This window comes from Talpa europaea (assembly GCF_964194135.1).
Source record: "Talpa europaea genome assembly, chromosome: 5".
NCBI classification, from domain to species: domain Eukaryota; kingdom Metazoa; phylum Chordata; class Mammalia; order Eulipotyphla; family Talpidae; genus Talpa; species Talpa europaea.
In genome coordinates this window covers 18799864-18826884 of record NC_140071.1, presented here as the reverse complement: position 1 = coordinate 18826884, position 27021 = coordinate 18799864, and the positions used below count along the sequence as shown (strand labels likewise).

General features: G+C 39.4%; 1 protein-coding gene across 4 annotated transcripts in view; it reads right to left on the bottom strand.

The window, feature by feature from the left end:
- Positions 1 to 7781: 7781 nt before the first annotated feature.
- WDR70 (WD repeat domain 70) overlaps positions 7782 to 27021 on the bottom strand; it is a gene marked incomplete at its 5' end in the record, with an annotated part of 197418 nt that continues 178178 nt past the window's right edge. For all 4 annotated transcript variants that reach the window (XM_084233166.1, XM_084233167.1, XM_084233168.1 and 1 more), the window contains 5 exons: positions 7782 to 7910; positions 18209 to 18371; positions 20349 to 20465; positions 22463 to 22542; positions 24205 to 24305. In XM_084233166.1, coding sequence (XP_084089292.1) covers positions 7823 to 7910; positions 18209 to 18371; positions 20349 to 20465; positions 22463 to 22542; positions 24205 to 24305 — 549 coding nt within the window. In that variant the 3' untranslated portion in view covers positions 7782 to 7822. The remainder of the gene's footprint in view (positions 7911 to 18208; positions 18372 to 20348; positions 20466 to 22462; positions 22543 to 24204; positions 24306 to 27021) is intronic.

Below are 27021 nucleotides of genomic sequence, written 5' to 3'. Positions count from 1 at the left end.
TTCACTGAGGTACTAATAACAACTTACCAAAAGAGGGGAAAAACATCAATTAACCACAAGGGTCAACATCTCTTGGCCAAAATAATACCATTTCATTCTTTGCAAATCTCTCTCTCTCTCTCTCTCCACTTAAACACCCTTCTGGGTAAAGGCTGCATGAATAACATTGTCCCCGATTCTACAAATGAAGAAACTGAGAGTCACAATTTATGTGACTGCCCTAAACTCCAAAAAATACTAAATAGCAAAGGAGGAATATGAACCCCACCTTCTGACTTCATATTTCATGCTACTTCCAAGACAACAGCCATACACACCACTTTTGAATACTTCTTGATTAATGTAGTAAATATTCTTCCATCATCTGTTTATCTTTTGCTATAGCTGATGAACTTCAGAGATCTGAGAAGCAACACCAGGCATCTGATTACATCAGCTCTGTCGGGCAGATCTGAGAAAAGAGTCCAGTTGTCAGACACCCACACTTCAGAATGACTTGTAAACAGCAAAAACCACCATTGGTTCTTCAGCCATAGATGTCTCAGAAGAAAGAAGACTATGAGAAAGAATTATCCATAGACCGACAAGCTCATGGATACCTTGGAATAGGAACCTATAAAACTGGATGTCTGTCTGTCCTGAGGTTGGCAGATAAAACCAAGTAGGGAAGCCATACGGTTCAGGGAAACATTTCCAGCCAAATTGACTAAAGGAAAACATAAAAGTGGTAGCTACTCTACTGACTCAAAGGAATGAAAGGAAGAATACTACAATTATTTCCTTTAACTATGATCTCTGGCTTTGCCCCAAGTGATTCCTGATAGTCTTCCCATTCTACAGATTAAAGTCTGTCCTCTAGGGGAGAAATAATCAAATATTGAACAAAAATGAACAATGTCAGATAATAAAAAAAGAAAGAAAAAAATCTTTCTCCTCACCCCCATCCCATCAAAAACGGCCAAGTGGCCTCCTTGCCTTCAGACAAGTACTTAATGAATCCACTCTAAGAAGACTGAACAGGAAACCTCTCTGAGAACTAGTGGCTGATACTCAAAATGTAAGATGAATTGACTGTGTTAGAAATTGTATTAGTTATCTATTGTTATGCACAATTTACCCCCACGCCTAGTGGCTTAAAACAACAACCATAGTAACTCTAGTCCATACTGACAGCTGGGGCCTGAGAAGTGAGGGTGGGAGGCAGGGGGTGGAGAGGATGACAGGCTTCTAAACTTTGATGTTGGACCTCAAAGTCTTGTGAACTTTTTTTCTTTGTTGGAACCCTTTCTCACTGGGACATACAGCTTTGAAAAGCGCCCATCTGGACCCAAGTGTTCCTCACATCTTATTGCTAGCTGTACTGGGCCACCCTAAGAAATTGCCACAATTAGGTACTTAAAACATAAGAAATGTAGACTCTTGTAGTTCTGCAGTCCAGAAGTCTGGGATCACAGGTCAGCAAGATTGTGGTCCCTCTAAATGCTCACAGGAAGAATTCTTCCTTGCCTCTCCCTAGCCTCTGGTGATCGCCAACAAGCCTTGGAGTTTCTTTCTTTCTTTTTTTTTTTAATAGAGGCATGTTTTATTTATTTATTTATTTGTTTTGTTTATACATGCACTTGGTACAGTCAGAAGTGCAGGAGGGTGAGAGAATTCACCAGAGCCAGAGCAGGGAGCAGAGAAGGCAGAAGGACCGAAGTACACTGCTGAGGGGAGCAGCGGGCGGCAGGAGAGGTGGGACCTTCCTCTGGTGGCCAGGGAGCAGCCGGGGATTGAACCGGCGCCGCGGAGGCCGCGGGCAGCTTCGCAACCCAGCGCTCAACCGCTATGCCACCGGGGAGGCCCAAGCCTTGGAGTTTCTTGACTTGTAGTTATGTTACAACAATATCTGCATCCATTTTCAAGTATCTTTTGCATTCTGTGTGTCTTCCTTGAATCTTCACATGATCTTTTTACAAAGACACCAACCATTGGATTTAGGACACACCCATATATTATGACCTCAACTTAATTTAGCTAATTACATCTACAAAGACCTTATTTCTCAATCAGGTCACCATGCTGAGGTTCTGATGGACATGAATTTGGAGGGGACTATGTCAAAAAAATATATTAGGAATATTGCCCAGAATCATCTTAGTCCTCTCCAACTAGGTGATAGCCCTCACTCTCTCAGGTGGCCACTGAAAGAGAGCTACCAAGATTACAACAATCTATCATCCTATCTAGGATGAGTCATAATTCCATTTTGGTAATCAAGTCTAAGAAAATGATCTTAACATACACAAAGAAACTTTAGGCATAGAGCTAAGGCAAAGCAACATTGTGCAGTATTACAAACTTGAAGATAATCTAAATTTCTAATAATATGAGAATGGTTAAGTATAGAAGCTACAGCTATATAATGAACTGCTAAGTAGGCTCTAAAATTACATATGAGGTGTTAAATAATGTGCAAATTTTGTGTGTCTAACAAGTGAAAAATATATTTTATAAATATTATAATTATGTTTCTAAAAGAAGGTAAAATAAGTCTTAAAATAGTATATAAAAGAAAAATTCTAGAAAGTAATACATCAAATATCAGCACCATTGCATTTAAATGGTAGAACGGTCTCTGTCTTTTAGGTTGCTCCAATTACATATTTCTGCATAGCAGACAACTCCACAACTTAGTAGCTTAAAATAACAATGATCATTTATTTTTCTTATTAATCTGCAATTCAGGCAGGGCTTTGTGGGTGCTGGCTCATCTCTGCTTCATGCAAGAACAGCTGATGTGACTCAACTGGGTCTGAGGGATCTGCTTTCCAAGATGGCTCAATAACATGTTGGAGCTGGCTGTCAGCTGGGAGTTCAGTTGGGGTTGCTGGCCAGGGTCCTCAGCTCTTCTCCAAGTGGGCCTCTGCTTGGGGCTGCTCGGGCTTCCTCGCAGCATGCAGCCAGGCTGGAACAGCAAGTATTCCAAAAGAAAGGAAATAGAAGCTGCAAAGCTTTGGCCTGCTAACTAGTACAGCATCCCTTCTACTGTGATTTACTGGTCAAGCCATCACAAAACCCTCTCAGATTTAAGGAGAGGGAATCTTCTGGATGGGAGCAATGTCAAAGAATGTGGCCATTTTAATCTACCATTTTCTGGATCAAGTCTACAATTGATTCTGGATTTGGAATGTACAACCTACATTATCAAATGTACCATCAAGAACATTTTCCAGATTTTCTCTAATAAGTACTCTTACAAGTAGGGGCATGCGAAATGCTTTAAAAATGTGTTTATTTAAACTTTGAGGATTTCTAATATAAACTCTAACAATCCAGAAATCCAGAAATCTACTTAAAATAGCAAATTCTTCTTCTCTTTGCTATCAAAACACCTTCTCCACCTACACATCTCTAGACACACACACAAACACACACGCACACACGCACACACACACACACATGATCTCCCATCCTAGAACTCCCATCCTAGGCACTGTGCTCCAGGCCTGGTCTTCTCTGGTGTTCGGTGAGGGTTTTAAGTAAAAAATTAGAGCCACAGTGGCTTGTAGTATGATGCATTCCATCAAATACTTTTCAAAAGCAGTCTGTGAGCAGCCCTCCATTCCTCATCTCCACCTGAGCAGGAAGACTGATGAATGAGCCCAGGAGGGTCTCTGCCCCAGGCTGTGTGTACAGCAGGTCCTTGAATAACAATGTGGTTTTGATACAATGTTGATGAGCAAAAGACCATCCCCACTGAAGCTGGACATTATTCAAGGACCTGCTTTTGTTTTATGAGGTTAAAGTTGCAGTTTCAGAGAACCTTTTGAGTAAGGACTTACTATTCACCTAAATAGGCACCCAAAGGCCCTCCCTCTCACCACACCTGATTCATTGTTATTAAACACTGGGGAACTCAGGGTTGCCTGAAATAAGATTGAGTCTTCAAAGCTTTGCCTCAAACTGCCTCCAGTCTAGTTATATTGGATCACAAAAGAAGAACTCGCACGTGGGGGCTGCTCCCATGTGATCACGAAGCTGACCAGGAAGCTGACTTCTTCAGTTTTTAAAACGGGACAGAAGGTTGATCATTCTTCACTGAGGAAACACTGACGTCTCCCTACAGAGCAGTAAGATGAAGTACCTCTGGTGAAATGGGAACTAGTGTGTTCACGGTTTTAGTTTTGTTTGTTCTGTTTGGCATTTTGTGTGTGCATGAATGTGTGAGTTAGGTCTTGGCTTTTAAGTCTGAAGACTTAATTTTTACAGTCCTTTTGGAAGATGAAAGAGCTGTTAGCAACCCCCAGTATCCCAAAATTTTAATTCTAGCTATGGATCCTCTGCAGTACTTTGAGGGATACGCAGAGCATTGCATACTTTGAGGGGGTTCAGAGACACCCCGCCGAAGGGAGGCACCCTTATGCTAGAGATATCTCATATTGTTGGTGACTCAGGGTCCCAAAGTTCACGGTACCCAGCTAGACAGGACGCCACTGCAGACAAGTACTTGATACCATAGTGGGTTAGCCGTTGACAGGCCATGCCAGGGACAGCACTATCCTGCTTCTTCTTTGAGCCACCACAGCAGCTACCTGCAAATAAATCCCAAAAGAGAAAGACAAAGCAACCTGGCTCCAGACCAAGCGTCGGTATTAACTGCATTAACCACCCTCCTTCTTGTGAAATAGCACTTTTTGTACCTCATTCTCTTCCTATCCCTTCCTCACCCTTCCTTGTTTCTCTCCTTTTTGCCAAATATTTAATAAGCACCTTTCTAACCCCTCAGTCAGGGCGAGCACTTAGAAATACAAATGTGAATAAAATTATGACTGCTATCATTCATTAGCCACATTCTCTGAATATTCATAGAACCCAGTGAGCTTTAATTTTCACCATTTATGTCCTAGTGGGGGAGGCACACAGGCCTACAAGCCATGCACATGTATGTTCTTACCATGTGACATACAGAAGGCTAGAGAGATACATAAGCAACTGGAGGGGAAGTACATGACTAAGTGTCCGCCTGGTGCACCATGGAAGACTGTACAGGGAAGGTGAAATGATCCCCATATTCAAAACAAACAGGAATTTTCCAGGCAAAGGAAAAGACAACATGTGCAGAGGGACTCAGGTACTTCCAGTTCAAGATATCTGAACCTCAGAAGCTTGTGTAAGATCAGTCAGAGTTAAAGGAAGGACAGGGAGAGGCCTGGGGTCCTATGTGCCACACAAACAGATCAGAATTACTGGCACAGCCTCTGGATGACTCCAATCAGAGGAATGAAATCGTAGGTTTGGATTTTTGAAAGTTAACTCTGCTGGCAGAATAGTGTGCGTGTGTGTAAACAGAAAGATTATTTGGACGACTCCTAAGTATTTCTGATGAGACATTATAAAAACAGGTCTAAAATCTAGCAGAGGAATTGGGAAGGGGACTAGAGGAGGGAATAGAGGAAGGGGCAACATGACAAATCAGGAGATGGCATAGGCAGAAATTGGCAGATGATTAAATGGGATAGATGTGGGAGTGAGGGAGGAGTCATTATGATGACTTTCAGGCTCTGTATTTACGCAACTGTAAGTGTAGTTGATGAAGAGCGGGCACAAAGGGTCATGTGGGGGAAGATGAGGGATGAGGGCATGAGGAGTGTGAGGGCCCAGGAGATGTCTGCCCTGATGATAGGACCCACTGATTGCCAGTCCTTCTCCTAAGGTCTTCTTTTATCAAAATTGAGATTGAAATCCTTACATGTATTTTCACCAATTATGGGTGGCAACATTTTTTTTTATGAGAACCTCGAGTGAAATAGGTCATCGCAAACATGAAAAAGGTCACGTGTTGTGGGTAACAATGAAAAAAATCACCTTCACGCTCAATTTGCCTTTCTCTCCCCTTACACAATAGCAGACTCGGCCAAGACCACTAAGATCAATATTTCATTCCTTCCTCCATCCCAGTTCTGCAATGTTTGGCTGTGCAAGAGGAATCCTTCCATATGGTGCAATGTTTATGTTAAGACAGAAAAAAAATCTGAAATGTTTTCAGATTTTATCCAAGAAGCAATAAATTTACAAATGCTATGCAGCTGCATCAAAATGTTGGTTTGCCATTGGTTTTAAATAAAGAGTATTGCAACAGCACAGGAAAGCCGGGGTCATCTATTACTTACTGATACTGAGAGATCTTGGAATCTCCTCACACAGTCCAGTCCTAAAACTGAGAGGTCAGACCAATTATTTGACATTTTGAACTTCTTCTGTTTCATCTGTAGTATGGTTTCAGCAATTTCACCCATTTATGAGGGTTCTGTGAGGACTGAAAGAGCAAATGCATGTAGAGAGCTTAGGATAGTACTCATTAGGGAGTAGGTATCAGCAAAGGTTAGTTCTTCTGCTTACCTGTTAGCTAAGTTGGAAGAGAAGGAGAATGGAATGAAGACAGACTAGTTTACAAGAATGATGCTTTTCAGGATATATCTATTGAAGAATGCCTACTATCACCACCTCAGAACTATAGAGGCAAGAAAGTTGCGTGAGTGTGGTGGTTGTTAAAAGAAATTTTGGGGGAGTGGTTGGTATGTGAGAACTGTAGAACCAGCTTTCTGTCACACATTTTTAAAATTATTTTTTACATCATTGTTCATTTTTAAACAATATTTGCCTCCCCCCCTCCCCAGGTGTAGTCCCCATAGAGTTTCCTTCCCCAATGCACCTGTGCACCATCACCTCAGTCCCTGTGCGCCTCCCTCCCTCCCTCCCTCTGATCCCTCTCCCTCCTCCTCCCCTGCAGGATGTCTCTGTCACACATTTTAAGTCATCACTCACTTTTACTTTTTAAGTCACTAAGGCAAATGAGAGCATGAGGGCCAAAGACAAGAGAATTGAAAAACCTAATTGTCCAATAAGGACTATTTAACATGCAGAAACTATCCCAGGTCTATGTAAAATCAGTCCACACACTTTTATTCTGCTGACTCATGACTACTTTGGACAAACTGCCAACTTTTGTTTTAGGTTTCTAGTCAGATATATGAGGATCTTTTTGAATTATTTTTAATGTCTTCTACATAGACATTTCTTAACGTTTACAAGGCATTTCTATACTTTCATATTGATAAAAATCAGGCAAAGTAGATGTTATTAGCCCTATTGAAAAGCAGCAAATATTGATGTATATTTACTGTGTTCTGGGTGCCGTATTATCCACTCCATGAGGAATTTCTCAACCAATCCTTCTGACAACCAACTGGAAGGCACTATTATGGCCTGAGGCTACAAGAGAGAGGGTCATAGTTCTCCCAAGGTGGCCCAGACAGTAAAAAGCAGAACCAGGGTTTGAACCAGTCTGACTTCAAAGTCTTCTTAACTCCTAAAACACTGCATTCTGCCCTTGGAAGGATAATTAGATACATGTTCTTTCCTAGTGTGGCAATGCTTTTAGTTTGAACTCAGCCTAATTATTTACAGTCATATAAACAACTGTAGAATTATACAAAAATATCAACTGATTGATGTAAATTTCTATATTATGTTCATACACTTTCCCCTCACCCAAGGTTATGAGAACCAGCACAAACCTAATACTTGCTGAATAAAGTTTTGCAAATACCTAAAATACAAGCCAATAAGATAAAGCTCTGTTTCTTATTTACATATAATACATTTTTAATAGCTGTAGGTAAGAAAATGTGAAGCATAACTTTAGCTGAGAAGAGCTACCAATCTTTTGAATGGCTCAATAATGCAAAGACAAAATCTCTTCATAAAAATGTACTTTTTATTTCATTAAAAAAATGTCCAATAACCCCCATTCATGCAAACAGCTCTCACAGGAGATTCTTCAAATTTTGCGTTTTTTCCATTCTGGTTCATTTTTTGCTTCCTCATCATCAGATTCAACTTGGGCAAACATGGTTTTGGGCTGAGTCCTATAAGGAAGTTAAAGGGAGGAAGAAAATTTGGTCAACCAGTGTTTATTAACATTAGACTTTGCTACTCTCTTCGAGTAAACACACGTTTAAGAATCAATTATATTTCCATTATTAAATATCTGGCAAAGAAAAAGATAATAGAAATTTAATTATGTTCAAGAAAAGAGCCAAAGATTCTTTTCAACATTTTCCCCGTGGCAGGCTTCATTTGCTCTCCTCAACTAACACTGATGTTGCTCTGATGCAAATTACATACTAAAATTCCTCATGTGTAAGTTCATCACAATTCCTATCTTTCTAGTCACCTCATAAACCTACCTAGAGTTCATGCTGTCCTCAAATACAATTCAGTTGGTTACACTTGTCACTTCAAGACACTGCTATGACATCTACAACTAAGTCATAGCTCTAATATTTCAAAAAACAGCTGCAGATTTTCATAGGTCATGACTTACTAAATTACTAGAAAGACCACTAGCTTTCTAACATGCTACAAGGCAACTGGTGCTCATTATAGAGCTCATCTTCTGACAAAGATGTTGACCACTCAGGTATGGGTAGACCCATTCAGGAACAAACTTGTCTGGTTTTTAAAATCCTTTGAATTAGACTTTTAATTCTAAGGGGAGAAGAACATTGTCTTCTAAAAATATCTGGCAATGCTTCATAAGACACCAGCTCACGGATGTTAGTTGCAATGAGACTTAAGTACTAAGAAGGAAGTTGTATATGCTGCTTTTTTTTTTTTTTTTGGGAATAAAAAAAGAAATTGAACGATGGCTTAAAATGACTGTTTCATTTAAGTACAGTTATTCTTTTATCCACCTACTTCCAAAAGTATTTTTAGAAGGTTGGTGGCTAACATCCAAGGGCATAGAATCAGTAGAACAATTTAACAAGGGGCAGAAAGGGAATAATGATAGAAAAGAGGCTTGGGAACATGTTTTGAGAGGATGGAAATATTGATAGAATATAATCTTGACAGAAGTGGTTATTGGACATGTGTCTTCAGTTGTCAAAACTTGCAATGGGTGCATTTTATATTTTGTTATATGTTAATTATACCCTATACAATAAACTGATAAAATAAAAACATAACAAATGAATACAAAGTCAAAAACCAAAGAATAAGAGGGTGTGCAGTTGACCATAAAATTTAGCACTGAGTTTCCTAGCGGCCAAGAAAAAAGGAAAGCAAAATATTAGTTTTTCAAAGAAGCAACTTCCCCCAACACCCTCACTGAACTCAGTAACATTTAGAGTAAATTTTTACATCAGGTTCACTGAGGTTGTCACTTTCAATGACCACAAGTTTCCTTTGTCCTCACCAGGTATTTTAGTTTAGGGGATATCAAGTTCTTTGGAAGGTTGTTGGTGCTCTATGAAATTCCATGAAATTTATTTTAAATTCCACTTTTGAAATAATAACAATGTTGTCAGCAAAATAGCCATAGTATATATGTGTAACATTAAATCATCACACTTAGTTTTCAAATAGCCATACTTCCCTTCCCCCAAATTGCCAAAATGAAGGCATAAAACAGTACCCAAAATTTCCCAGCATTACTTATATACCAACTATCTTTCATTTTGGTGACCAGGCAAGAAATAACTGAGTGTAAGACCCAGGCTTCTTTTAACAAAAGCTGTTGACAAAATTGTATATCCCCAGGCAATAAATGAAAGCAGATCCTTCCCTTATATATATATATATTAAAAAAATTAACTTCAAATGCATTAAAGACCTAAACATAAGAGAAAAAACTATAAGACTCTTAAGGGTAAAGTTTTATGACATTTGGCAATGCTTTCTTCGATACAACAGAGGCAAAAAAAGGAAAATAGGTAAACAGGACTAAAGCAAAATTAAAAACTTCTGTGTCTCAATGGCCACAATCAACACAGTGGAAGAGCAGCCTACAGAATGTATGCACATGATATATCTGATATGGAATTCGTATCTAGAATATATCCTACATGTCAACAACAACAAAACAAATAAACCAATCAAAATATGGGCAAAGGACTATTGAATAGGCATTTCTCCAAATATATGCAAATGACTAGCAAGCACAAAGAGATGTTCAACATGACTGATAGCTCAGAGCATGGAGATCAAAACCACGATAGCTACTAATATAAAAACCAGCCCCCCACAACCCCCCTCAAAAAAAAAAAACCCCAACAGAAAATAACAAATATTGTTCAGGATGTAGAACAACTGGAACTCTCATACACTGTTGGGACTATAAAATGGTGTAGTCACATGAAAAACAGTATGGTGGTCCTTCAAAAAATTAACAATAGAATTTCATGTGATCCAGCAATTGCACTTCTGGATATATGTCCAAAATTAAAAACAGGTTCTAAAAGAAATATTGTAACCCCATGTTCAGCACATCATTACTTAGAATAGGCTATGCCTGGGTGAACAGATAAGCAAAATGTGTACATACATGAAAGAGAATATTATTCTTCTTAAAAAGGAAGGGAATTCTAACACAGGCTATATATAGAGATGAGCCTTGAGGGCATTATGTTAAGGTAAATAGGCCAATTACAAAACACCAATATGGAATAATTTCATTTCAATGAGGTACCTGGAGTAGTGAAATTCATAAGACAGAAAGTAGAATGGTAGTGTAGTTCCCAGGGCCTGGGAGGAGGGAAAATGAGGAGCTGTTGTTTAAAGGGCATAGTTTTAGTTTTGCAAAATGAAAAGGTCTAGAACTAGTTGTATAACAATGCGGATGTAACACTACTGAAATACACACTTTAAATGGCTAGGATGGCAAATTTTACATTATGTGTATTTTATCAAAAATTTTTTAAATTAATTTTTTAGAAAGTGTAGGCTCTTGGACTAGGGAGTAAAGAAGAATAAATCCCCTTCCTGCGGTTAAATAGGGAAGAAAAATGAAAAAGGAAGGCAGCTTAGAGAGAGTCTCAGTCTCCAATCTGGAAATTATGCCTAGAGCAGGGTTTCTCAAACCATCTGTTGTACAAGGCTAGACCTTGTTTTCTCATTTCCAACCCCTTAGAGAAAAATACTATTCTTTCTAGAAAAATAAAAAGACTACAAATTCAAAATTTTATTGGATTCAATAAATGGATCAAAATGCTGTGAGACTGTATCAGTGCTTACTTTCAATTCTAAAACATCTCTCAGTACAGGGAAGCAGCCCACCTGTAAGAAGCACCTCCCAAGAGCCGCATCCCTCACCTAGCGGGGAAAAGAGAAAAGCGGAGGTCTGACACCAACTCAGGGAATAACAATTTGTCTTCTAACACACTCTTACAGAATGCGCTACCTCCGACTTCAGGAAAATATTCCTGCTATCTGAATTGGACCTGTATGATGTTGCTGAAGACTTGGTGAAGTAAGGAAGCCTGAGGTAGTGCTCTCATAGGCCCGGTTAAGGAGCAGGCTTTCATTGCTTGTGAGTGGGGGTGGAGAGATGAAGGAAGAAGTGCCCGTACTCCCTCCAGCCCAACCAACATTCTTAAGCAGAGTTCAGAAACTTCCACAAGAACTGTATGTCGTTTAAGGTATAAAGGCTAATAAATCTTTTGGGGCCTCCCCAGTGGCGCAGCGGTTGAGCGCTGGGTTGCGAAGCTGCCCGCAGCCTCTGCAGTGCCGGTTCGATCCCCGGCTGCTCCCCTGGTGCGCAGGCCTCTCCTGTCACCCTCTGCTCCCCTCAGCAGTGTGCTTGGGTCCTTCTGCCTGCTCTACACCCCGCTCTGACTCTGGTGAATTCTCTCACCCTCCCGCACTTCTGACTGTACCCAGTGCATGTATAAACAAAATCAATAAATAAAAACATGCCTCTATTAAAAAAAAAGGCTAATAAATCTTTCAAAAGATTTTTCAACTTTAGCACATTGAACATCTCTGTCCAGTCTAAGGAATGCCAATGCTCTATAGAAGCAAAATGAGAGAATTATAACTTTGATCACAATGGCTATTGTTTCTTTTCAGAAATTTTTATGTTAAATTTATTCCCAGCAGCTATTCTTTAAAAAAATTTTGGAAGTCCATATATGAGGAAGGCAAAAAAAAAAAAAAAAAATCAATTCAGGATTATCTACAGCATTTAAAATGGATTTCTTTAGTCACTGTTTAAGACAATGAGGAACAGAGATGATTAGGCAACCTCTAGCACAGTTAGGAATAGAACCAGAAGATTTCTCCCCTAGGGCACAGCTTAATTTATCCTTGGCATAGAAAACTACTATAAAAATAAATCAACAATGTCAAGCAGGAATAAAATGACACACACAAAAAGATTAAATGTTAACAGATTTGAAAACACTTAAAAGCTGGTACAGAAGTTCCTGATTTTATTTACTTTTTAAAAATTATGTTTATTGAGACGTAACATTGGGTTACACTACATATGTTTTAGTGGTGTGGGTTCACACCTCACCCAGCACCAAAAGCCCGATTAGTCCTCCAGAAATTCCTATTTTTAAATCCAATAAGAAACCAATAAATAAACAACATAAATCTTTTAAGTCTCTACTAATATCATCACTGGCAATAAAATGAATTCCACTCTGGGTTGCGTGAAAAAACAGAATTTGTATGCTGATCTTAACATAGACTCTGTTGGGTACTTCCACTGAAGATGTGGCCGCAACTCAGGAAAACAAATATCAGTAACTGACACCCTTCCGTGTCTTTATTCAGTTCCTCCAGAATTCTGCACCTCCTTTTTCAAGAGACAGGAAGTGGTCCACTCAGCATCACAATAGATCTATCTCCCTTGCTCAAAACAAAATGTGGTGAAGGGGTTGACCTGAAGAAAAAGGAGGTAAAGGACACAGTCGATCCAGTTGAAAGTACAACCCCTGTGGGTACTCACAAGGTAGTGGGGACAATGCAAGCCTTACCGAGAACCAGGAAAGCACCCACCTAATTGGAATCAGCTTTATCCAAACTATTTATTTAACTGGTTTATGGCCCACAGTTACTATTTTTCTAAGTGTTAACTGAAACCTTAAACTTAGGGCTGATGTGAAACTTGTGTTTTCCAATTTGATTAACTCACTTGGAGAATAGAAAACATTCTTCACTTGACTATATGTCAATTCAACTAGAGTTACCAGAAAAGAAAAGCAAATTAGATAGTAACATAGCTATTGCGGCTCCCCATTAAATAGACTAATCAGAGTGTAACCCTCTCCCTGCCCTGTAACAAGAGGAGGAATGAAGGGATTTTGTTTTATTTCAGTAAACTCTGCATTTGCTAATAATTAGTATGTTACAACGCTAATATAAAAGCTTAAGCCCATTTCTTTCCCGGATCTATAAACCGATTAGCTGATAGTTCGTGCTGATTAACTTTACCCTTAGAATTTTTTTTAAGCTCAGTTCTCAAGGTTATTTGTACAAAGTGAGTCGTTTCCTGCAGCTGTGTGCAATAGGAAATAGGAGAAACCCAGTGAAAACTGAGTTCATCTTCAGTGTTTCCATCCAGAGGAATTTTGTGTAGAAGAGTCAGTCATAATAGATTCCCTGGACAATCTTCTAAAAGGCCATTTTCCGGGTGCAGTTTGTGCAAGAGACTCAAAGTGTTAGCAAGGCTGTTCTTTTTCTTCTGACTAAGCTCTGACCTGGGCCTTCTACATGCCTCCTCTAGTGCTCCGACCAGAATAAAGTTTCAAAATGTTTTCAATGTAATGGGAAGTCCACAGGTCAAATTCTTTTTAATCATGGATATTATTCCGATATGATTCATTCAAAAAGCATAAATCGAGCTCCAGGGTAACAGAATGAGTATGAGGGGAAATCACTTGTATTATTTAGTCATCAGTATGTGAGTATAAACCACAAGCCTTTTTGGCTCAGGGCCCATTGTTTATTATGAAGGAAAACCTCAAAGCCAAAGTCAATTATAGCCATGACTTGACAATCTGACACACTTGTTAACCCTGTTAGGATGAATATGGCCCAGATGAACTCTGACCCAGTAATCACAATTGCAGAATTATTGAGACTAAATAAAGGACCTGACCGAAAGATTCCACTTGTGATGGTTCCTTCTTTCTGGTGAAGAGCTAATCAAAGATTTTTTTTTTTATTATTATTATTAGGGATACATAAGAAGATGAGAGGCAACAAGGATGTTTCTAGATAAATGACATTCTTTTTTTTTCTTCAGGAAATAAATAGTATTTCTGAAAATAGATAAACATATTTCAGTCTCATTGAATAGAGGATACAAACTCAATGCTATGTATAAGAGTTCAAAGACTGGGTAAGGATGGAGGAAGGGGCAAATATGAAAGCTGTGAACAGTGGAGACAAAGAAAGAGTTATAGAGAGGAAAAGGAAAACAAAAGGAACCCTCTGAAATCATGACCACTAAGCGGGTAACCATGTTAGGAAGATAAAACCTCTACAGCAGCCCAGGTATCCCCACAGCCTTCTCTGAGTTTACATTCATAAAACAGTACTGTGTGTCACGATTTCTATTCAAACACATGTATGAAATTTGGGCATTGCAGAGTGGGAACTAAACCCCAGGACCTGTGACTCCAGCATTCTTTGGCTATACCAAGCTACTTCACACTATAATCTTTCAAGCATCACTATCATTCAATGCTCCAAATAATCACTATCAGTTGTTTTGTGATGAGAAGATAATGACTGTAACAGTCAAAAGCAAAAGTTTGACTCTGAAGTCAGGCACCCTGCATTCAAATCCCAATTCTGCCACCTGCTATTTGTGTGGCTTTGGTGAATTTACAAGCCTCAGATCCTTCACCTCTAAAGTGGGGACAATAATCCCATTTACCTCATGAGGCTATTATGGAGATTAAATGAAATATATATGCAAAGTCTTTAAACAAGCTTGGCACGATGTACTATAGTAAAAGTGTTATTATTATATGCTTTGCTTTGGCTATCATGTTTCATGTATAATGTATTAGGCATGTATTAAAAATTATATGTAGAATACATTTGGTAAAATAATTTTTACATATTAAGTACGACCAGAGAAGCTTGCTGGTTTTAAAAAATCCTTGGGGAAATTCTTTTAATGTATGAATCTCTATATTTCAGTGTAACCTCTATTTCGTACACGTGAATTTCTTTAAAGATGGTTCATTTGTGGTTTATTTTAAATGATTACTTTGTGTTATTATCAAACTTTATTATGCAAAATATTCACCTGGGAAACTTTTAAGGTGCAGATTCCCAGCCCCAATCTCACAGATTCTATTTGACTTGGCCTGGGGTAGCATCCAGAAATCTGCATTTTTAATTTTCCCACAGCCACCTCCAACTCTGACAGGGGTGATCCACAAAACCGTTTTGAGAAACACTGGCTTTTATGTAGTAATACACAAGACAGCGACGATCAATCACCTAAATGTAACTCAGGGGGAAAGTTACACTTTTCTCTGTGGGTTTACGACTCCCTGACACAAAGAATACATAAACCTCACTCATTCACAAAGTGACCTCTTTAAATATTGCCTACTAACTCAACATGACTTTAAATGGATCTTTTATAGATGGGAATGATGTTTTAATATGCACACATCAACATATCCCGAATCAGACAAGATATGCACTCTGAAAATTAAATTGACCGAATCAGCAATAATGGCAGCTTATCTGGCAAGAAAAGTGACCATGGTTGACAGAGCTGTCAGGCTGGCAGGCTACTGGCCAGGGTCCAGGATCCCACACACATCTATCCTTGTCTAATGTGTAAGCTAATAGCAGTTTGGATCTATATCCTGCCCACTCCCCAGTAAGCTCCTTTCCCCTCCCTCCAGCAACATCTTTTAACAAGAAACTGTAATTGAATCTGCCCATGTGTGGCTGAACAAGAGCCTTCTGTGATCCTGCTGTGTTTAAAACTTTCACGGCTGTTACATTGTTAGTGCCAAGAATGAAACTTAAATACTCAATAGATACATGAAAAGTGTTCAAAGCCACTTTTGCATCATCACTGGAGAATAAAGGTGAGTATATGTTGTGTGCAGGCAAGTAAATGCATAAAATTTCTAATTGAGTTTTTCTGTACTAAGGCGAGATATAGTAAATCTTCATTTATCACCAACAGAAGTCAATTGCAGTGAAGAAAAACAACCACACACACATTCTCAATTACAGTGACCTTTATGAAAAGATCCTTTTAAATATTAGCTTCCCTTCAAACACTTTGCCACTTGGCGGTAAACATATACTCTAGCAGGTGAACACAGGAGAAATAGCACAGCAATCTGGCTAACAAATGACATGCCATAGTACCATGCTCAGGACCATGAACTTAGTTAGTAGGCAATAAATAAATGTAAGGTGACAAAACTGGGTAGAAAAAGAGATGGGGGCCTTGGAAAATTACATATTAAAAGAGCACAGTTCTCTGAAAGGTTCAGTAAGATTAGGAATCTAAAGAAATGAGGTCTAGTGTTAGCTGTAATCATTGTTAATTGCACATCTATAAGCTTCAGTCTCCTGTGGTTTTAAAATTATGAATAAAGATATGTGCAGAAATACACCTGAGCGCACATGCACAGATTAGTATACCTAAACATAGTTCTTAGTTTTATCAGCTGGGAGGACCTAGAAGCACTGACACATTAGTAGCAATGAGCACATCTAGCACCAAGTTCTTGTTTTCTTAGCATCATTCTTTAACAAATGGAACCAGGGCTCCATGGATAAGTAATTGATCCCAGAACTGTGGCAAGAAAAACAAAGATGAGCCTGGAATATTGTTTTCTGAGAAGGTAAGAAAGTACTCATAAAAATATAGAAACTTGGCCTTTGAAAAAATAAACAGAAAAGACAATTCTCTAGCTAGACTTAGGAAAAAGAAAAAGGAAGAAAAAGTTAATAACAGAATCAGGTTTTCAAATTAGTTGCCATAAAGACATTCATAGTGGTCCCTTATGATCCTCTGTATTTATGTATTATTTTTTAACAATAAAATCAGTATAGTAATGTGGCACACTACAAAATCAATATACATAAGTCTGTGGCATTTCTATCTGAAAATAATGAACTAGAAGAGAAAGAAATCAAGAAAAACAATCCCATTAACACTAGCATCAAAAAGCGTTAAACACCTAGGAGAATAAAAGTACCTAACAAATGACGTAAAAGACCTATTCAAAGAAAAACTACTTGCTAAAAGTAATAGATGTAGGCACAAGGAAATGGAAAGGCAGTCCATGCTCATGGATTGGAAGAATTAACATTGTTAAAATATCCACGTGGCTCAGCAGACCTTTCCTATCTAGCCCGTTGCTCCCCTCAACCGTGCTTTCAGTCAGTCTGCCTGTTCTGCTACCAGCTCTGTCTCTGTTGAATCTTCTCACCCTCCCGCGCCTCTGGCCTGTACCCCAGCTCTTGTATAAATAATCATAAATCTTTAAAAAAAAAAAAAAATCCATCTTATCCAAAGCAACATAGTCAATGCAATCCCTATCAACGTTTCAATGGTATCCTTCAAAAAATAGAGCAAATATTACTGAAATTTATATGGAACCACAAAAAGATCCCAAAAAGCCAAAGCAATTTTGACCAAAAAAAAAAAAAAAAAAAAAAAGAGAAATAGAGAACAGAGAAAGGATATTAGTGGGAATGAAATAAGGTCTGTAACTGTATACTAATGTCAATTTTGTGGTTCGGGTAACAAATTGTACTACAGTTCTGTAAGGTGTTAGTTAACATTAGGGGGAGTTGGGTAAAAGTATACATGAACGCTGTATTATTGCAATTTTTCTGTAAGTTTAGCAGTTTAAAATTTAAAACTCAAAGATTCTATAATAGTATGTTTCTTAGTGTAAATGTAGATGGTTTAGTGGCTTTAAGAATCACTATGAGTTCACCCATGTTAAGCTAAGAAAATCTGAAGAGTCAGTGTTACTTATGTACACATCACTATAAATAAAAGTTGGCCCTTAATAACAGACCAACAAACTGCTCCCTTCCTTTGCTTTTAATCCTCCTCCACTCATTTAGGCAGAGACCTTCTTTATATCATGATAAGTAGAACGGACTTCGCATAATGGGTTTACATTAAGCTATAACTGGTGAAGTTGCCTTATTTAAGAATTCATTTAGAGTCTTTAAAAACAAGTTTGGAGTCTTGAGACACAAATGCCCAAGTATCAAGATGATTAGTACCGGCCTATTTTTCATGCTCAAGAATAAAATAAGAAATGAATGGAGAAGTTAGAATGCTGAAGCAGCCGTTGTTATGTTTTCCTCAATTCCTCAAACATAATAATTTTTTATTATTAGCTATTTTCAAAATCTATTTCCTTACTTGGAATATGCTGGAGAAACCCAATATGGGTTGTCTTCGGCTGCTTTGGCATGCCGCAAGATGGCTTCGCGGGGATTGCTGTCATCGGTTTTGTCCAGAGCAATGTTCTTCACAATGTATGATGACAGAGTGCCCCCATGGGTGCCAACCCGTCCACCACGTCCTGTTTCAAAGGGAAACAAAGCAGAAATGGAATGAGCATGACAGCAGATAGCTATGTCCTCTGTACACTGTTTGTCTTGAGAAGGTTGAGAATCCCTTTGCACTGGCTTCCAAAGTAACTGGATACATGAGTGACAGTGGGGCTACAGCTTCAGGTTCACTATGTTTTTGTCATTCCCTAAAGAATCAAGGTTTTGAGCATTCCAGGGCTTTTTCAGACATTGCTCTGAAGCACACATACCTCAAGAGTACTTTCAGATTTCATTTATGACAATCACAAAGCAGGAAATCACCAAGCCTCAAATTTCCCATACTGTTTTTAAATAGAAGAAGACTTCTTTTGGTTATGTATTTGGTGCTTAATTTACATGATACCAAAGTAGGAAATATTACAAATAGTATGCCATGCACAGGTCTTTAAACAAATTCCTCAGGCATGATCATTTGAAATTCCATTAATAAAAATAACACATATTCCTTAGATGCTACTTTACTTCTAAACAAACATTATCTTAGGGCTTACTATCTTCCACGTTTCTTGTAGGAAAGAAGACAAGTAGACAGGAAACTATTGGGGGACAGGAAACTATTGGTCCCTACTGGATCCTCAACAGCATGCTTGGTATCTAGTATTCAAAAAATGTATGACTTCAACAAGATTAAGAAAAACATGAAATGACACTAAAAGATTAACTGTATTAGTCAAGATAGGAAAAGAGTAAATAAGGCAGTTAATGATCAGTTGTCAAGAATTTTCTGTGGCTAGTAACTATCATAGCACTTCAAAGGAGAAACTTTCTCAGGCTGAGGTGATGGAAGGGGGCTTTCTGGAAATGATGGGTCCAATTTGGGGGGGGAAATTCAGAAGACACAGAGGTTATTTTCAACGAATGAGCAGAACATTTTAAGTGCAAAACTATAAAAAGGGGAAATTGCAATGGGTAGTGGGGGCAGGATGAACCAAAAGTCCTATCAGAAGATGAGTGGGAGAGAAGGAAGCTGGAAAACTAGACAATGGATGAGTCTGACTGTAAACCCAGAATCTCCAGAAATGGAACTGGACAGTGGGGAGCTTATGAGGACGTGGGGGCAGTAGCAACATTTATTTCCTTTGAATAAAAGTTGTGTATAAGATGAATGGATGCAGGGCAGGAAGAAGGGAGAATGGCTAGAGATCAGGTGCATCAGTGGAAGGGTTTTTCAATAATCCAGGCAAAAATATTGTTTAGGAACTTTGATTAGGAAGGAGCAGAGAAAATGAAAAATAAAAACTGAGATTTATAAAATATCTGCAGTGCTGAAGGAGCAAATCAAATAGAAATAGTTACAGACTGAGGTCCAGATGTGTGAACAAGTCAAAAGCTATAGGCTTGGGAATCTAGGACAAACGGAAACTAGAGAGGTGATAACTAAAAACTGGATGTTGGTAAAGATGGATGTTGAATGATAGCCAATGCTACCTTGCTTCCTCCTGGTACCCACTTTCTTAAAAACTAAAAACTTTCATTCATCTTCTAGGAAAATGGACAGCTCTGTTTTATTGACACAGATATCTAAATGGTGGCCACTTTTTGTATGTTAATCCAGTCCGGATTCTGGTCACAGTGCCCAATGTTGTATGTCTTAAGCTACATTTGAAGGCAATGATTTTAACACTGGGTTCCCTGGGGTCCCAGAGTTCCAGTAAAGTCACCTAAAGGGCTCAAGTTAGAGATAAGCAGAAAAAAACTCCAGGTGTGCCTTACTTCAGCAGAGAGCAGCTCCATTTTTATCAGTTTTATATACAGGGATTCTGCAGCACATCTTTAAGGAAAATGTTCTGATACTTGTAAGAAAATATTTGAAAATCACTATTTAGTAAAGTCTCTCTAAAGACAAAGAAGCACCCAGGCCAAAAAGATCCTCCCAGTTTTATATCAATCAGCCCACCCTGCCAACCAGCTCTCTTTGCAGAAGTCACTAGCTTGATCACAGTCACCTGGGCCTGCTACCGGAGGTTCAGGTTTGTGAGATTTCAGGGGATCCAGTCTGTCCTTCTCCAGCTGTTTCCTTGTGCTTCGTTGGCGGGGCTCACGGAACATAGGCAAGGCATGAGCTACAAGAAGTCACATTTGAAAAATTTCATTATAATAATAACCCTTCCATCCAAAAACATAGCTAAGGCATGACTAACAAAGATGAAATGGAAATCATAATGACAGCCTTCATCTAATAATGAAAGACAGTCTTACTGTAACCAATTAACCAATTTTGCTCGAGACCAGACTCATTGTTCACCTCTCCTGGCAACTAATGGCACGCAGGAAACAGTGTCAAACACTGTCACGGAAACACTGGTGAGGTGCCCTAGCTCCCAAACCCTGAGTAGCAGTTAAACTTAATTTCTATGGTTTTGAAAAGAAACACTTAATGGGACTGCCTCTTATTTTTTCCTCACTGGACCCAAATGTGAATAATGACAGTTTGCCTGTCAGCCCTGAAGTTTCCTCAGATGCCTCATAAACACTGGAATCACTTCACACATTTATGAAATGTGACCACCTCTCAGGAGGAGTTGACAACACTGAGTAACCGGAAGGGAGGAGCACTTATCCCACTGAAACTGGGATAAAGGTTGCCCTGAATGCAGGGGGGTGCCTGAATGTGCTGGCAAGGTGACTTGGTGGGGACTGTGTCCCCACTGCTATGTGGTTGGTGGACAAAACAAAAGAATAAAAAGCAAAATAACGTTTCTCCAGTTGCTATAGGTTGTTTATTCAACGTCAGAATTAAATTTCAGAATATAAAAGAGTATATGAATTTAAAAGGGGAATACAATGCAATATGGTTATTGGAGAAGGTTATTGGGGGACGTATTAAATATTAACTTTTTCTTAATTCCACCTCCTCAAAAAAGAACCATAATAATTTTTTTGGATCCTTACATACAGACTCAAACCTCCTTTAAAAGAGCAAACTTTTTCTAGCAGACTAGGGAGGGACGGAAAGGGAGTACTATGGACCGAAAGGGAATTTATAATATGAAGAACAGAAACTCTACTTCTACTCCTACTGCCACCCAGGGCCAGAACTCTCTACCCACCAGTAAAACATTGCTGCCTTGGGTCAGGGGGGCTGAGAAATCCAGCTACCCGTCATTCTGTTGGGCAACTACGACAGAACAGTATTTTTAGGAGGGGGAAAAATAGCTTTTCACTTCAAACAACCAGAGGAATGTAAGTAGGTCGCGTGTAATTACATGAGCTAGACTGGTTATGACACTGACTTTAACACTTCAACTCTTGCAAAAAGTGTCATGGGATCTCTTTACTGATCATGAGCTCCTAGGGACTCCACATTGTAGGAGACCCACCACTAGGGAGAAATCCTGGCAGCGTAGCGCCCCCTGGGCTTAAGAATGAGACACCAGTGAAGTCTCCTGCTAAGGGCACCTGCTAAAGACAACTGCCACAGCAGCCGAGATTTCCTTCCTAACCGATACCTGTAACAGGTCTGATGTGGTGGCTCTGGGAGACACAAATTGGCCAAGTTAATGTGGTTGTGTGACAAGCCCGAAAGAAGTCACTCTGTCCTAGTAGGATTGCTGTTCCTACCCCAGAGAGTTAAATTTCTATCTAAATGTGTTTGGGTCAGCCTGTCACCTGGTTGCAAGATTTCAAGGGGAGCTGGAGAAGGCCCTTCACCTAGTCTCCTCACTCTCCTGATAAACTTAGTTGTTGAACATCACACACATGCCAGTCAGGGCTAGAATGGGACAAGCCCGGGTCTCTGGATTCCAAGACCAGCAATCTTTTTGTTTATTCTTAGAACAGCTTGTTATTCTTTAAAGAACTGCTATGGAGCAATGCACAAGGCTCAGATTGGCTTTTCCCTTTTGGGTTGAAAGTTACATGAAATAATCCTGTCTCTATGATGAGTCACAGAAGCTGAAGGGGTTTGCTGTTACATGCTTTGCAGTCCTGGCCACATGAATGGGATATTCTGTAACATATCCTGAACTCTGAGGGCTTTCTCTGTCTCGGAAGCTTGAGATCAACACCACTTTAAAGTAGATGAGGGACGCAGGATGGAGAGACCGTTCTAACAACTTACGGGTGATGATGTAGTCCTGGGTGAGAGTCTCGGCTTGTTTCGCCTTCCGCTGGGTTTTAACCACGCATAATTTTGCTCCCCTGAGGGGGTTAAAAGCAAATTATTTTCTTTATTTGATCTCAGCAACAGAAAGTCTATGTGAAGAGCATTAGATACTTTCAGGAACAAACTCTGCACACATCATCTCGCCGAGTCCTAGACTTTCTAAGGATCAGCAACAGATGGAGCCCTTGGTGATAAGGGAATAAACTTATGGGAAAGCAAATCCGCCAGGAAGTGGTTACTACTGAGTAAAAGGCTTAGAGAGGTGTCTGGGCAACAGAACTGTAGTCTAAAAAAATCTATAGAAGTAACTTCAAGTCTTAAGATCTTAAAGAGATATTAATAACAATTAACCAACCTTTTTACCCTAGAGGTCATAGGGTTCAAATTTTAGTTTATGTCCCAGATGAAAGCAATCTGGGTGGTCTACACCCCAAATGGCATTTGTCTACATCTCAAATACAAAAGTACAAGTCTGGAACTGAGTCATCTTGGCAACGTTGCCAAGGGACTATAACCCAAGAATGTGTGGGATCATCCAAAAGTGCGCTTGGGACATTGCACCACTCCTTAGCAATAAGGAGACATCCCTTCAGGAGAAGCAAATACAAATAAGCAAATTTCTTAATGATTCCAAAGATAGTGCCTTCTAAATGGGTGCTAGCAAATGGAGTTCATTATTTTCTAAAGTGAAAAGAGGTTCCCTCTCATCCTGATTACATTAGCATTTTCAATTTTGTTGTTGAAAAAAGCAAACAAAATCCTAACTGTTCTTAGGACAACATGGTACATAACTCTATTTTATAGGGTAATGGTTCCAGTCCTATTCCAGAAAGTTCTAAAAAATAACAGGTCTGTCTGTTTCTCTCCAGGATCAAATTATAATCAATGAATATTCATTAGCAGAGGATAGGTTTTCTTTCTCCAAAAAAGGATGTGGGACTTCAAAACAAAAGATTTTGTAGCAGGCTTATGAGGGACCTTAGTGAATTTTGCAGTTGAATTTTAATAATAGCCAACCAGGGTTGACTCTAAAGAAAGAATTTATCAGTCACTGTAGCTTGAGAGAGAGAAACAAAACCATCCTTTTTGGAAATGGTCATGTCCACCTTTGTGACACAGAAATAACTGAGGGATGAACTGAGACTCTACTGAAGCTTTCAGACCTTTGATATATATGGGTATGCTTCAGCTTGGCATCTGGCTTGGACTTGAGGTTGAAGGGGAAAGTATTTGTGCCGTCTGCTTCTGCTGGCAGAGAACCACCCTGCTAAACATCCAAACCAGTAACTGATAAAAGCCTAAACAGAAAGGGAATGAAATGAACTAGCCCTTTCCATTTGCTATCAGGGGTTAGTTCCCTGCTTTGTTAATCCCTTACATGCATCACTGCTAATGCCACTGTCCAGGGTGGTATGCAAAGTGGGCAGGACTTTCTCCCCCCTGCATCCAACATTTCAGCTAAAGAACTGCAAATCCTCAGGAAACTTTCACTTTGAATTCTCTATGATCAAGGGTGATATTCAAATCCTCTTTAAAGCACAATACTAAGAGTTCGTGGCTTTACTCTGTGCCAGCTGCATTTTCTAAAAGGGCGGATCCCCATCAAAGGGGAAAATAAATATAAGCAGGGGTGAAAAAAATCCCCCCACGCCCCAGTTGTTGTCTTCCATCTAAAACAGGCAATGTTTATGAAATACCTCTGACTCTTGTTGGGGTCATAATAGACTTTAGCCAATCCGTTTCCAGTTCCCACCATGATCTGGTTCAGTTTTGGATGCCACAGGCAGCGGACGACGCTCTGAAAGGTAAAGGCATGGTAGTGATCTAAAGAGGCCAAATGAAAATGGGAAAAAATCCTGCTCATACACTGATGGCTAGTTTATTAAACAGAATACTGTCCCGATGGCCACCTATACGGTTAGGACCTTTTTTTCTAAACCTTAAGGTAAGATTCTTGAGGTCACCACTATTACCTGTGTGATACCCTGTTAAAATAAAAAAGCTATTTCCTCTTTGACATCCTTCCTTTCCTTTCCTGACAGCCATGTAACTACAAAGTTCAGCTTTCCTGGCTCCACTGCCATGTGAGGCTGGCATCTTGCAATGCGGAACCCATATAATTCAGTCCTGCTTACCACTGAAACAGATTTAGATCTTAGTGTTTCATGCTCATACACACACAATATGTCCCTCTGGACAGCAGATTGAGGCCAGGTGGTTACTGTTTTTAGTTCACAAAGATCCAAATCTCATAAAGCTTTTTCAAGAACAACACATATTTGCAGGCATTGAATAATATCTCCCTATCTATGAGATAAACCAGCAGGACAACAGCAGAAGTAAAACAGAGATACAGAATACAAACACTTGACATTAACCTGAATGAAAAGCTGTTTAAGAGAAGGTTCACTGGAAGTTATGATCCTCTGAATTCATTACTGGTAAGGAAAATAAGTGGTGCTCTGGACTCAGACAGAATCACGAGTTCTCAGTGAGAATTACAACCTGCTTTTAATTTTTGTCTGCAGCAAGAGGGCAGAGGTGGGAGGGATAGCAGGGATAGAATTAAGGGGGGAAAAAAATGACGCTGAAGTTGGTAGACAGAACACTGTGTACCAGGTTCTGCAGAACTCACTCTGATAAAATAAGAAATGAGTAGAAACATCAATTTAATGTTTACTAAGAATCTACCACATACCAACTGAGGATTAAAGAAAGAAGGTTACAATTAGATATTGCCATTTTATATTCTATGTTTTTTTTTTTTTAATTTTTCTAGAGGCATGTCTTATTTATTTATCTATTTGTTTGTTTGTTTGTTTGGTTTATACATGCACTGGGTACAGTCAGAAGCCGGGAGGGTGAGAGAATTCACCAGAGCCAGAGCGGGGAGCAGAGCAGGCAGAAGGACCGAAGTACACTGCTGAGGGGAGCAGCGGGCGGCAGGAGAGGTCTGCGCGCCATGTGGGACCCTCCTCTGGTGGCCGGGGAGCAGCCGGGGATCGAACCGGCGCCGCAGACGCCGCGGGCAGCTTCGCAACCCAGCGCTCAACCACTGCGCCACCTGGGAGGCCCACCATTTTATATTCTAAAAGCAAAATGAAAATCATGGAATTTCTATTCCCCAAATCTATCCTGGGCTGAATTTCTTTGGTTTCTTTTTTCCTAACGATCCCATTCTTTTGTTAAGACAGAATACCTGGGAATCTGGGATCCCTTTTGATAGAAACACTGGCTGCCACCTGACTGGCAAATATTATACATATAGTGAAATGGCTACAAATCCTTCTCTGAGACTCCTGAGGAATGAAGGTGGAAAAATAAAAATCTGAGTGACTTCTCAGTCATGTCTGATAAGCCCTAGAAGAGAGCTTCTTAAACTTTGTACCATTTGAAAAGGGTTAAAATGATCTATTAAAAATCAAATGAGGGTGGCTGTGTTTTCCCTTCCATGTGGGAAATTAAGTTAAAATTATACAATTTTACATTTTCTTTTCTCCATTTTTCTTAAATCTATGGCCCCCTGCTTTTCAATGTCTGCTAGAATGTGCTTCAAAATGAGAAAATGTATACAGTAGTGAGTGGATATTAAAAGAAAACTTGAAAATAGTAAATCATTTACAGTTGGGATGGGGAGAGGGGGTGTTCTTGTTTTGCACATATGTTCCTAGAACTCCTTTTAATGCAAGCATAGAAAGCCACATTTTCTCCTAATAAAACTGCCTGGTGGTAAGATGGAATTAAGTACATCAGTAGTCCACGGTCTGCAAAGCACAGCCTGACTTCCAGGTGCTCCACCACTGAGACTAATTTGAGAACCATGTCTAGACCACTGGAAATTTCCAGATGGTTATGGCCAGGTATAGGGAAACATGAGAAAAGTCATAAACATAACTTCATAAAACCCTACCTAGAATAAGTTCACAGGAGCCAGTACTTATCTCATTCAAGTCTTTGCTTCAGCGTCATAGCTACCCAGTCATCCTATTTAAAAGTGCATCCTGCAACTCTCCTTCCTGTTTAACTTTTTATTTTTTTTTTCATAGCAAGTATCACCTCTTAACAAAATGTATAATTTATTGTTAATTATGTTCATCACCTGCCTCTCCCACTAGAACATATGTTCTACATGGGCAGAGATGTTGGTCTGATTTTGTCTGGCAACAGGTTTCAAATATCTAAATTAGTGTCTGGTGCTCAATAAATGTTTTCTGAAGGAATGGATTAATAGTCACAATTCACTGCTAAGTGGACTGCTTTTCTAGACAGAGCTGAAGACAGTATTCAAGTTAAAATCACTACTTCTGATAAGGAAATTTTGATTTCTCCAGGTTATTAGTATACCCTATTATCTTACAAGTGTAGTAGGGCCAGCTCCCTCGTAACATGATCCTAAAGAGAGAGAGATGCATGAAAGAGAGAGAGATGGATGAGAAGATAGAGAGAGGGGCTTTCAGGGGGTCTTCAGAAATCTGAGCCATCCACAAATGGTTCCAGGACAATCTTAAGGGCAC